At 35.7% G+C, this 13,248-nt stretch overlaps 1 protein-coding gene across 2 annotated transcripts in view; it reads right to left on the bottom strand.

The window, feature by feature from the left end:
• Positions 1 to 7,896: 7,896 nt before the first annotated feature.
• LOC106540500 (desmocollin-2) overlaps positions 7,897 to 13,248 on the bottom strand; it is a 37,013-nt gene continuing 31,661 nt past the window's right edge. Inside the window, exon 16 of one of the 2 annotated variants that reach the window (XM_014055621.2) lies at positions 7,897 to 13,182. In XM_014055621.2, coding sequence (XP_013911096.2) covers positions 12,985 to 13,182 — 198 coding nt within the window. In that variant the 3' untranslated portion in view covers positions 7,897 to 12,984. The remainder of the gene's footprint in view (positions 13,183 to 13,248) is intronic. The other variant, XM_014055623.2, reaches the window with a different exon arrangement.

Raw genomic sequence — 13,248 nt, 5'->3', positions numbered from 1 at the left:
TGAGGGGACTCAGGGCGGCTTACAATATATAGGGAGAGGAGTACAAGACAATAAGACATAAAACAATACATAAGTAAAAATAGTACACAACATTCATCATTCGGGTGGGGACGGATTACGATCTTTATCCCCAGGCCTGACGGGATAGCCAGGTCTTGAGGGCTGTGCGGAAGGTCTGGACGGTGGTGAGGGTACGAATCTCCACAGGGAGATCATTCCAAAGGGTCGGAGCTACTACTGAAAAGGCTCTCCTCCGTGTAGTTGCCAGTCGACACTGACTGGCGGATGGAACTCGGAGGAGGCCTAATCTGTGCGATCTAATAGGTCGCAAGGAGGTAATCGGCAGGAGGCGGTCTCTCAAGTACGCAGATCCACTACCATGAAGGGCTTTATGGGTGGTAAGTAGCACTTTGAAGCGCACCCGGAGATCAACAGGTAGCCAGCGCAGCTCACGGAGGATAGGTGTTATGTGGGTGAAACGAGGCGCACCCACGATCACTCACGCGGCCGCATTCTGGACTAGCTGAAGTTGCCGGGTGCTCTTCAAGGGCAGCCCCATGTAGAGCACATTGCAGTATTCCAGCCTAGAGGTCACAAGGGCCCGAGTGACTGTTGTGAGAGCCTCCCGGTTCAGGTAGGGTCGCAACTGTCGAACCTGGGCAAATGCCCCCCTGGTCACAGCCATCAGATGGTGGTCGAAGGTCAGCTGTGGGTCCAGGAGGACTCCCAAGTTGCGAACCCTGTCTGAGGGGTATAAAGTTTGGCCCCCCAGCCTGAGTGATGGAGCACTAGCCAAATTATTGGGAGGGAAACACAACAGCCACTCGGTCTTCTCCGGGTTGAGTACAAGCTTGTTAGCCCTCATCCAGTCCCTAACGGCTTCAAGACCCCGGGTTGGAGGCCTCTCACACAACCTGGCCCCTATTTTTTATGCTGCTTTTTCATCAATCCCCAAGACTGATTAGGACCACTTCAGAGGTTCACTAGAGAGGTCACACTTAGTGACCTACCTGGGATAAAGGATTTAGGAGTTGGAACATTAACATTCCAATAACTCTCTGTCTAGTCACTTAATAAGCAAAACCACATTAGGTGAGAAATGAAACTCCCTGGAAGACATAATCAACTGCTCAGACTGAAGAAGCTACTTGTATAAGCAGCAAAACTTTTCAAAGCAACAAAAAAAAAAGAAGTCTAGTTGCCATGCCTCAACTTCCAGACAACTCTACCTGAATGACTGAGAATTTTCATCAACAACAACAAAAGAGTATGTGAGATGTTTGCAGTCTTTGAACTGATTTTCCGGTTTAACTTTAATTAAAGATGCAAAAGTTAGACAATAACATTTGCACATTTCTAGCTGTCCAAATTGAGGAGCAGGATTTGCAATTTCATATAAATCTTGCAAGAACATATGTTAAATTTATACTTTTCTTAAAAATGTCACTTTTTTGCCACTAAGGCGAAAAGAAGCTGGTATTTTCCCATTTTATATCCATCTCATGCCAAAAGCCAGACTGATGGGCAAGCTAATTTCATTTCAGTGCTGATTGACTCGTGTGCAGCAAGTATCTTAGTATTGCTGGGCAGACTAAACAGTCAGCATACAACAACTTCCAATGACTCACACTGCCTCTCCTCCCCAATCATCCATTGTCCCTTGGGACAAATGACTCACCCCACCTATTTAGTTATACAGCTAAATTAATAACTGAAGGAATGTGGGTTGATGCATGAAATGACATTTCTATATAATTGCAGTTACAAACAGTACTGTGCGACTTTTCTGTTTGTTCACATGAAAGCTATAATGAAAAGTTAAATGCTTTAGAATAATGGTGGATATATAGTTTGGAGTCCCTCGAAAAAGTTATTGCATAATGCAAATATAGTGCAAAAATTGTACTTACAACTTCAAACATAGCGGGCAAAGGTTATGTGTGTAGCAATAGCAATAGCAATAGCAATAGCAATAGCAATAGCAATAGCAATAGCAATAGTGTAGACCTTTACTTTTATTTCATGCAGCCTTTAGCTTAATTTCAAAACTCGTATACCAAACATATTATCATGAGTCTCATAAGGTTCATCTGTCCTTTCACTCTCAATATATTTGTAGAAAAAAAAAGAGAGAGGGGGGAAAAAGTGAGAGGGAGACAGTCCTTATCCACTTTAAGCTTTGGATTTGAATTGCTCACATTCCAATTAAATAGTTTCTTTGCCTTTTTCAATCCATTTATGCTGAATAGTTAGCCATTTGTTGTATTTGTGTTGAATAAAGCTTTTCAGTTTTTCATGGTTCTGCTAATAGAAATGTCTGCTTGAGGCTGTGTTGAAAAGCAACAGTGCTTGGACTTGGATGGAAAATGGCAGTTCAAAATCTCATTGTAGTTATACAAATATAACTTATTGTTCAACATGTTCACTCAATGTATTTAAATGCTTTATATTTCACTTGAGATTTGCTAGAGATCTTGGCTTAAATCACCTACTGTATTTTATTTTGAAAAAAGGTTGCCTAGGTAAGAGCAGCGTGAAGATTTGACAAGAACAAAATGGATTTCATTGGGTGTTTTATTATGCTCCTGTGTGCATATCTGAATCAAGAAGAACCTATATACTGCTGCTGATTAGATTCTGGATAATTTCTCCAAGATAGTAGAATTATGCCTTCCATATCTAATTAAAAACCACTACCTTAGGCTGACGAAGTCGGAGACAGCTCCGGAAGGAAGGAAGTTAAAGTGAGTCCATCTGGTGAGGGTTTTTTTTTCTATTCTAAGAAAGATTGCCCAAAGAAACTTTTTTTAAAGATAAATTAGTCCTTTAAGTAAAAGAATAAAGTGGTGAATTTAATTTTTATTGGACTGCCTTGGAAAGTTTTTGTTTTTTTCTTTGTAACAATATTTTGTGGATTGAAGTGACTGTAATGTTTCCTGTTTCTCCTCTTAAAGTGAACAGATAGATTTTCTTTTCCTCTATTCTTTGTCACCTTATTTTTTGGTTTGAACTAAAACCTTCTTTTTTATTTTAACAATTCTTCCTACCATTTGTTATTAAATTCCATTAAAGACAATTAAAGACCTTTGTTTTCCATAAGCTTGAGACAAGTATGAAAAAGTGGAATCTTCCACTCGGAAGTCAGAGTCTGGAGGTTTTTTTTGAAACAATGTATCTTTTGTTCTTTCTTCTGATCTCACTGACTTTGTAACTGAAGGGTTTGCAACTTGCTTACAAAATCTGATAAAGAGCCAAGGGCACGAATTGTTTTCGCAGGTGCTTTTGGAAAATATTTTGGCGAGGGAAGGAAAAGAAAAGAAAAAGATAGAACCCTTCTTCTTTGAAGACTACAAAAGAACTTATACATATACATATACATATACATACACACACACACACACACACAAAAGAGTCTTGGAAGGCTAGAGTGGCAGTGGCTATCAGATGCCTTTTTTTTCTCACCTTTTTTTGGAAAAATGGATCAATATGCAGATGAAAATTTCAAAATATCCTGTCTGGAATTCAAAATATATTGGAAGGATTTGGGAGATTTGAGAAGAAGTTGGATAGTTCTCACAGCAAAAGATGATGGGACTGGAACCCCAAAAATTAAAGAAGAGAATGAAAATATAGAAGATAAAGACAAGACAATAGATGAACTTATTAATGGAGCAAATATGGGTGAAAGTGGAAAGAAGGGAAGATGGAAAAGTGAATTTGACAATTTGGAGCTTTATCCCAGTTTTAAAGATACAGGAGGAAAAAAAGGTGATAATGATGGAGTTAAGAAGAGAAATCTTTTCAGAAATAAATCTGACAACCAAAGATAAGATAATTTCAATAACAATTCAAAGGCAGCGAGATTATCTGAGCGATCTTTCAAGCAATAAAGTGCGGAGAGAAGTTTATAAAAACTTTATAAAGGAGTTAAAAAGAGAATTGACACAACAACTGGCAAGAGAGATAAGACTGTTTTGCCACTGGAAAGATACAGGTTGATAATGAAAGTTGATGATAAAAAGTTAATTTTTGGTGATTAATAAGTAGGAATTTTAGTATTTTGTAGATTGTTATTAAATGTTTATTCGTTAACATATAATTAACTATGATAACAATAATGAAATGAGAACCTTAACTAGTAAAAGTAACTTGGATATAAATTGTTAATTGGGACTTGGGGAAAAGTCCTCTAAATTTTATTAATAAATTTTTGTTTAGATCTTGTTATAAAGGTGTAATTTCTTTTGGGTCTGATGAGAGATGTGATATAAATAATTTTTAGCTAACTACAACAATAACAAGGAAATGTTAATGGATAATGTTTAATGATATAAACATGTATTGGTAAAAGCAAATTGGATACAAGCTTTAAATAGTGAGTTGAGGGGGAAAGGGGGGGAAATGCTTAGATATCTTATTGATATTTTTTTCCAGAATATGTTATAAAGGTGTAATGTTATTGGAGGCTTATTGAAATTGCGAATGAATGCCAGTAGGTGGTTGTGTCTATTTACTATTTACTATTTACATTACTATCAATGTACCACAATTCTCATTTAACTACAATTATTTAATCGTGCTTTTATCTGAAATCATTTGTATTTAAACAAATGATTTCAGATAAAAGCACGATTAAATAATTGTAGTTAAATGAGAATTGTGGTACATTGATAGTAAAATACATAAAGATTTTTGATATAAAATGTACAATGCAATATGAATGAAGTATAAGTAATGATTGTGGAAGAAACGCACAAAATGTATTTGTAACCAATCGACACGCTTTCTACAAGATGTAATGAAGGATGATTCTTTTTTTGTGTTTTTGTTCAATTAAAACAATAAAACTTTTCAAAAAAAAAGACCACTACCTTGCCTGCCAACCTACAAATGCTAACTTCTCAATTTGCCAAGCCTGGTAGCAAAACAATGCAATGATTAAATATTAAGATGTCTGCTAATGGAAGAACAATAGCTCCAGGAGTCTTTGCAGCAATACTTTGTTCTTAGCCTTCTTCCTTTATTAGGTACCTCTGCATAAAAATAATTATTTTCTTTTTACTGTTCAAGACATTCACCAGCTATTTCTTTTTTAGGACAAAATGAGAGCCAAGAAAGAGAAAGGCAAAGAACATATTACTGTCCTTTACTATGCTATCCAAAAGTCAGATTAACAATTTATTATAAGCACATGGAATGATTATCATTTTTATCTCTTTAAAGCAGGCATGGTGACCTATGGCCCTTTTATGACTTGTGGACTTCCACTCCCAGAATTCCTGAGCCAGCATGGCTGGCTCAGAACTTCTGGCAGTCAAAGTCCCCAGGTGGTAAAGGGACCATTGTCCTCCACCCTTTTTAAAAGAACATTGATATAGGGCAGTGGTGGTTAACCTTTTTGGCACCAAGTGCCAACACAGGAGTGCGTGTGTGTTAGCGCATGCATGCCGGACCACCAAAACCTGGAAGAGAGCAGTTGGCTGGTGCACATGCGCACTGGGCAGCCATTATCTTCTGGGTTCTGTTATGTATGCTGGCCAGCTGGTCTTCACGCATGTGCGCAACAGAACCTGCAAGTGCAACTGGTGATGGCACGCATGCCCTCCGAGAGGGCTTTGCATGCCACCTCTGCCACGTGTAGCATAGGTTCGCCATCACTGATATAGGAAATAAAGATTTTCCATAACCTAGGAAGAACTTAGTAATTGGTCAAGTTCTAATTACTGCCCTTTGATTTGCTTAGATTTTCATTTGTGAAATAACATAGAAGTTAGTTACCAATGAATTATGGGAAGTATCTGGATGTTTATCCATATATGTATTTTCATTTGTTATGTAGATTTTTTTTCTCCAGAAATCATGAATGATACTAGAGTACATTCAAGAGGAAAATAATTAATCAGGGTAAGTCCTAATACAGCTTACGTAATTATTTAGTCAACTGTAGCATGTACTCCCCCCCCCCCTCCCATTCAATTCTGTCCAATTCTCAGAAACTGCCAGGAAAGTTCTTGCAGTTTTTTTGCAAGGTTTTTCCAGAAGTTGTTTTGTCATTACCTCCTCCCTAGGATTTAGAGAAAGTGACTGGCCCAAGGTCACACAGCTTTCTTTGTGTCTAAGACAGGACTAGAATCCATTCTCCAAATTTCTACCCCGATGCTTTAACCATTACACCAAACTTGTTCAATGTTCAGCCAATGTATTTAAAATACAAATATTGCTTTGGAAATTTCTATTTAGGGTACCCTTTTTCCCAGGTTAATTTAGATCACCTCTTTATTACACTTTCCAATCCTGTTTTAGTCAGTGTTGGAAAAGCATCTTAAAACCTATTTTTAATCACCTATGACTAGCAATTAGATATATATTGCTGACTGAAAGAGAAAACAAGCATGAAACAAAAAAGCAAATCAAAAGCCCAAAAAGCAAATGAAAACCTGAAATAATTTATTGCAATCACCTTTTAACAAAACGTAATATTTTAAACATAATTTAACAATTAAATCTTTTGACCTCAGCTCTTTTCTTAGAATCAAGGACAAAGATTGCATTTTGGCCAAATAAGATTGAACTAATTTCAGGTAACTAAATTGCCAGCAATATGTTCTCGGTGTGCAAAACCATTTTACTTCATATTAACTGGTGCTTATCTGGTGTTTTCCCAATAAATGCATGGAAAAATATACATATACAGTCCTTCGAAATTACCCTATAAGGACTGTAAGCCTCCTCCATGGATTCCATAGGAAGCATTTTAATGTAAGACTATACTTCAAAAGAGCTATTTTATCTGTTTTGTAAAACAAAGGGGTTAGCCCCTTCACTAGATATTTTTCCAAATAATTTGTTTTTTTTTAAATAACCGGCGTTTATAATCTTGGTGCACCATAACAGGAAAATGATTCCTCAAAATTATGATGGCTGATTCCTTAAATCTTAGTAAAATTTATGAATGAATAAAATAAATATCAGATCATTCACCCAGAATTTTTTTTCTCCCTTATATTTCCTTTAGGATCATTAAAATGACAAAAGGAATGGTTTTATCTAGATATATCAGCTGAAACTGTATAAGGTGATAAAACTCTGCAACCACCTATGAACTGATCAGGATCACAGTAATTAGCTAATCTGAGATGTATCTATATTGTATTTAATTTAACATTTGTTGAAAGAAAAAAGTCAAAGCAACCATGATTTTCAGTGATCTGAGAGAATGTGATATTCCAAAGCATAGCATCTAAAACTCCAGTGAAATAGGGCAGGAATAAAATAATTTAGAAAAATGCCTTAGTATAAATGTACATTGTGCTTTTAATCCGATTTGCGTCATAATTTTTTTTGCAGGCAGATGGCTTTTACTGAATCATTTTATATAAAATTTTCTAAACAATATAGCTGGTATACGTAATCCTTGATAAATCAAGGATGAAATACAATTGACAGAAATTGCTATGTAGTAATTGGTGAAGATTGTAATTTTAAAATGTTTCTGTGTAGGAATCAAACCCTATAACAGTTAACAGCCATTCTGGCTCTATTCTTAATCTACCATCACTGAAGCTGAAAAAATCTATACAATCAGAAAGTCTTAGAAAAGGTTCACATTGTGCACTCTGTGCTTGGATTTTTCACTCATCAACTCACATGTAAAAACTGTTTCTGCATTTTCTGTTAAATGTCTTTTGATTGACAATGGTATTCAAAGCGCATCATAGTTATTATATAACTGAGCAACTTTGCAACACTTTAAAGGATGTTGACTGTTAATTATTTTTCTGCATTGTAGACAGAAAAATGGTAAAGGCTGAGCAATAAATAAGATCCAACTACAACCTCAAACTATATCGATTCTTCCCAGTTAACGTTAGTTAGAACATTAAAGAAATAAGCAGGTTTTACAGAAGTTATCTTTATTTTTACACAAAAGACATTGTATTGTTCATGTAAAAATGCTTTTAAGATATGAAATTACACAGTATATTTAAACAACTAGAAACAGTTTCAAAAAACAACAAATCATTTTAAATTGGAACATATTTTGCTGGTAAATTGTGATACTTTTAACTATATTTTTGTAATTTAATACATAAAATTTCAACTTTACACATTAAGATTCAAACAAGCATTACTTCTGTCTTTACCTTTTTCCAAATGAGAGATTAAAGACTACTACAACATTTAACATTCTTTTTAAGGGAGATTTTTTATTAATCTGCCAAAAATGCATAGAAGGGGAAAGTGTATGACCCATTCTAGCCTGATCTATATGTCTCAGCATTGCTGTATAGGGAAAAAAAAATCTGGATAACAACCAACAATTCTCTTTTAGAAAGAGGTTTGTCTGCTATTGACCTCTGATAAAAAGATCCCTTGTTTAAAAAAAATACGGACACCCTAATATCTTTGCATTCCATAGCAATGAAGAAGTCTTAGTAATATCATAATTAAAAGATTTGCTAGTACAGGAAGTCCAACTTTTGACCACAATTGAAATCATTTCTGTTGTTAAGTGAGACATTTGTTAAGTGAGCTTTGTCCCATTTTACAACCTTTGTTGCCACAGTTGTTAAGTGAATCACTGCACTTGATAAGTTAGTAACTGGTTATTGACTCTGGCTTCCCCATTGACTTTGCTTCTCAGGTCGCAAAAGGTAATCACATGACCACAGGACACTGCAACCGTCATAAATCTGAGTCAGTTGTCAAGTATCTGAATTTGGATCCTATGATCACGGGGATGCAGCAAAGGTTTTAATTATGAAAAGGGGCCATAAGTCACATTTTTCAGTGTCGTTGTAACTTTGGTCACTAAATGAACTGTTGTAAGTTGAGGACTGCCTATACTATGCAGTTATAAAAAGAGGAAAGCAGAGAAAACCCATGTCTAAGCTACTTAAAACCAGAATCTCTAATAATATACGTATGTACAAAACTTTGCCTGAACATTCAAAGCACCTCAAATACAGTGCAATACTATTATCCCTATATTACAATTACGGGGCTCAGAAATCACTTGGCTTAAGCCATGGGCCAATTTTATGACCAAGAAAGCTTAACTGAAAATTTCTCAGTCCCCGTTACATTATTTTAACAATACTGCATGTGTTCTTATCAATTTTATTTATACCAAGTCTGATTCTGAATTTCTATTTTATATTTCATACTCAGTACATTATTTTCTTTTCTTTTTCTTTTTAAATTACAGCCATAGTTTTTTACAATGATAATTTTTAAATTGACAAAAATTGAACTTCAGTTTCAATGAACTACTGGTAACACAGGCACAAACAAAAGTTTGATAAGGAGGAATAAATTCAAATCTAATTGCCATTTTAAGACACTGTAGCATTTTTTAGAATATAAATTATTCTCGAGGGTTTTATTTTTTATAATAGTTATGATGAAGAGGATACACTGAAATTATAAATGTCATATATCTGGGGGGAAGGGAAAGGAGCAAAATATGGAAAACCACAACCATCCTCAATGATTATAGTCATGTAACAGTTAAAATTTACATGGATTACTACAGAGCTACCAAATACTGCACCCTCCAGTTATACTGGACTAGAATTCACAGAATTCCCACCCAGCATTTTTGATTAAATGATGCATATGTTAATTAAATAATTACGACAACTTTCATTTTTTTTAAGTTTTCAAAACTTACAAAGTAATCCATTCTCTATTATCTCTGGAAAAATAGCTAAGAATGAAGCCTTAATAAAATCTATTTTTCTTGCTTGTACCTAATCTTTTAAAGTTCACATTTATTTTTGCCCTTAGTTTACAAACATACCATTAAGCTAAAATTAGTAAAGCCTATCACACTAAAACAATGCAAAATGCAGCTACTATTAAATTGTTACACTGCTTTGAGCATGGCTTAATAAGATTAAGTGGTCACATACAATGTTCCCTCTAAAATTTTTTCAGTTTGTGCAGAAAAGTATAGTGTTTGAGCGGCACATTTGCATGCCTGAGCACCTGAATTTTTTTTAGCCTTAATTGGCATCAGAGCAGATGTTGGGGAGGGGGGCAAGGAAGAAAATGGTCCCCTCCCTCTCCCTCAGACCCCCAGGAAGGAAGGAGGGACGGAAGGGGGAGGGCCAGGAAAGGAAATGGGAAAGAAGAAAAGGAAAGGAAAAGAAAAAGGAAAGGAAATGGGAAAGAAGAAAGGAAAGGAAAAGAGAAAGGAAATGGAAAAGAAGGAAAGGAAAAAGGAAAGGAGATGGGAAAGAAGAAAAGAAAGGATGAAGAAGGGAGGAAATGGGAAGGGAAAAGAAAAAAAGAAGGGAAAAAGAAATAAGGAAAGGAGAAAGGAAAGGAGAAAGGAAAGGAGAAAAGAAAAGAGAAAGGAAAGGAAAGGAGAAAAGAAAGGAAAGAAAGGAAAGGAAAAAGGAAATAAAAAAGAAGAAAAGGAAAAGGAAAGAAAATGAGAAAGGAAAGGAAAAGAGAAAGGAAAGGAAAGGAAAAAGAAGGAAAGGAAAAAAGGAAAGGAAAGGAGAAAGGAAAAGAGAAAGGAAAGGAAAAAGAAAAAGAGAAAGGAAAGGAAAAAGAAAAAGAAAAGGAAGATAGAAGAAGGACAGAAAGGGAAAGGAAAGAGTGGAATGGATTGGTACTGCTCAAAAATCAAGTCTCAAGATCCCGTGGACCCCTTTGGCTCAGGCAGTCCAACTCCCCGCTGCTTCCCTTTCTCCGCAAAGCGAAGGGATCGCAGAAAGACTGCTGAGCCCAGAATGGGGCTTCAGACAATGCAATGCCTGAGAAACCCGCTTGCAGAGAAACGCAGGCTACAACCAGCGAATCGCGTTTTCCCAGGAACCAACGAAGCCCCAGAGGACCAATGGGAATTCTCCCTTCTGCAGCGTCATCGGTCTCCGAGCAGAGTCTTCCTTGATTTCACCAATCACCAAACGGAGGAGAGAGTTCGGTGCAGAGAGAGAAGGGAGGGGGGATATTTTCAGTCATATTTTAAGATATTAAAAAACACTGCGCGGCAGTTTGAAACTTCTGCGCAGTGTTTTCTTGTTACATGCGCAGCCGCGCTGCCATGCAGCTTAGAGGGAACATTGGTCACATATGGGATGGATGGTGAGAAAACACTATTAAATGTCAGAAATTGGGTTCAAGTTGTTTAGTAAAACCTTGATCCATAATTTATTTCTTATTTTTCTGAGTTGTTTCTTTTAATATTTAAGATATTAGGTGCATTAAAAGTAACAACATTTTGTGCTTTTATATCCAATTATATCAGACCTGGTCATTTCCTATTGATGCACTTAAATGTTCATATTAGGAATACAACCCAAAGTACAAACAACAGCAATAGCAAGAATACCTTTTTCTGAAACTATTTATATTCACTAGTACCTATAACCTATCAGAACTTTATCTCTTATTAAAAGATCTGTAAAATGTATCTGGACTCAAATATATTTAGAGCACCTTAACTGAAATTAATTAGATAAATGGGTTATAATTTTTCCAATTATTTACTTTAAGGAAGACTAGAACCAACTCCATTTGAGGCTACACCTGTGAAGATAAAGCTTCAATCTATAAAAAAGTACTTTCAAATACTATATACTTCTTGTCATTTTTTATGATTATAGATTTCTAGTACCCTACACATTTCTCCAATTATCTAACTATAGGTATACAAATATCATGAATCTATATTACACCAGGATAATAAGGATCATGTCAGTTCACGCATAAAAATTGCAAAGCATGATTCATTACATGAAATGGAGAGTCAGCATACATTGTCCCTTAACCAGTTTGGCTCTCTATTTTACTTTTGATGAAAGACAACAAAATGCAGTGCTGATATTAGTAGTTCTTCCCCCTCCAAGTTTTACCTTGGCTTATGATATGATTAAAAATTACACTAAAGGAATAACAGTAGTCCTTGGGTGAACAAGGCAAATAACACTTTGCAATTAATTTAAACTCTTGGAGAAAATAGTTGCCTTTGCACTTTTCATTTTCACTTCTATGCTTGTTTCTGCAATGATATTAAATACATCCCTTTATGCTAGCTGTACTGTTAAGATTATACACTAAATCATTTCTGCTTTTCATTCTGTGTATTATCTAATTAAAAAGATTTATTTAACACAGACATTCCATTGTATATAAGCAATTTCTTTGTTAAAATATCTTTATTAGTCAAAAGAACAACATCCACATAAAAGAGGAAAGCATTAGCAGGCTTAGGGGGGGGGGGGAAACCAAACTTTGCCAAAGACCCCTTGCCAACCCACACTCCAAATCCTAAAAAAAGATGACAAAGCCCAGTTATGCTCAGTGATCATAAAACACTGGGTGTTTTGCTAAGGAGAAAAATAGAGAAAAGCTAGAGGTTATATGACTGTAAAGGAAGGTCTTACAGGAAAAAATGGCATCTTGTTTTGAAAACAGAATCTTTGTTTCTGTATGATGCAAATAATTAATAACTGAAATCCTTTGTCATTTCTCTCTATAAAGCTAAAGTTTTAGCTAAATTAAAGAAAGCTGTTGAAACTCAGGCAAAAATAGTTAGCATAAAACATAATCCCTAAAAGTAGGAAATAATGAACTTCACTTTCCTACGGTCAAATTCCCCAGTGGGGATATTCCAGATGTGACAGAACTGCTCCCAAAATTCCTAGTCACCATGGTTGAAACCTGAAAATTATGGGAGTAGCAGCCCAAAATAATCCCCATGAAATCCAGAAAAATAATAAAACGAGAATCTGTTGCATTTGGGAAGCAAGTTAATTACAGATTGACATGACAGCTAAAGAGAGTCTAAAACGAAATAGAACGCAGCATCTGAAGTTTAGATATAGAAACCTTAGTCCTGACAAACCTAATGTTAGGATGTACTTTTGATTCACCACACCCATTACAGGAAAAACAAGAAACATAAATCTGGTGTATTCAAGATTTGAAACAGCTATTCTGCATAGCAGTGATGGTTTTCCACTCTGTCATCTATCTCTTCACGCAGGTTTCTGCTAATGTCCTAAACTTTGGTTCCAACTGATCTAAAAAGTCAAGTGCCTCTTCTTCTTGCTGATCAGTACAGCAGCCTACAGAGCCCGCTGGCGATCCTCTTCCTTCATAGTTATATGAAAGAATATAGTCATCGGAATGCTTATGCTCTTCATCTTGCCCACACAGATATACTTTCTGCACAGGAAAAAGAAAAAAAAGGTCATTTGTTTCCTTAAACTAACCACAACATATGCCATAAAA

Source organism: Thamnophis sirtalis, unplaced genomic scaffold, assembly GCF_051295495.1.
Source record: "Thamnophis sirtalis isolate CommonGarterSnake01/CBP01778 unplaced genomic scaffold, rThaSir2_p1.2 scaffold_2, whole genome shotgun sequence".
In the NCBI taxonomy this organism is placed as follows: domain Eukaryota; kingdom Metazoa; phylum Chordata; class Lepidosauria; order Squamata; family Natricidae; genus Thamnophis; species Thamnophis sirtalis.
The sequence above is the reverse complement of the archived record's forward strand: the minus strand, read 5'-3'. Positions and strand labels throughout refer to the sequence as shown.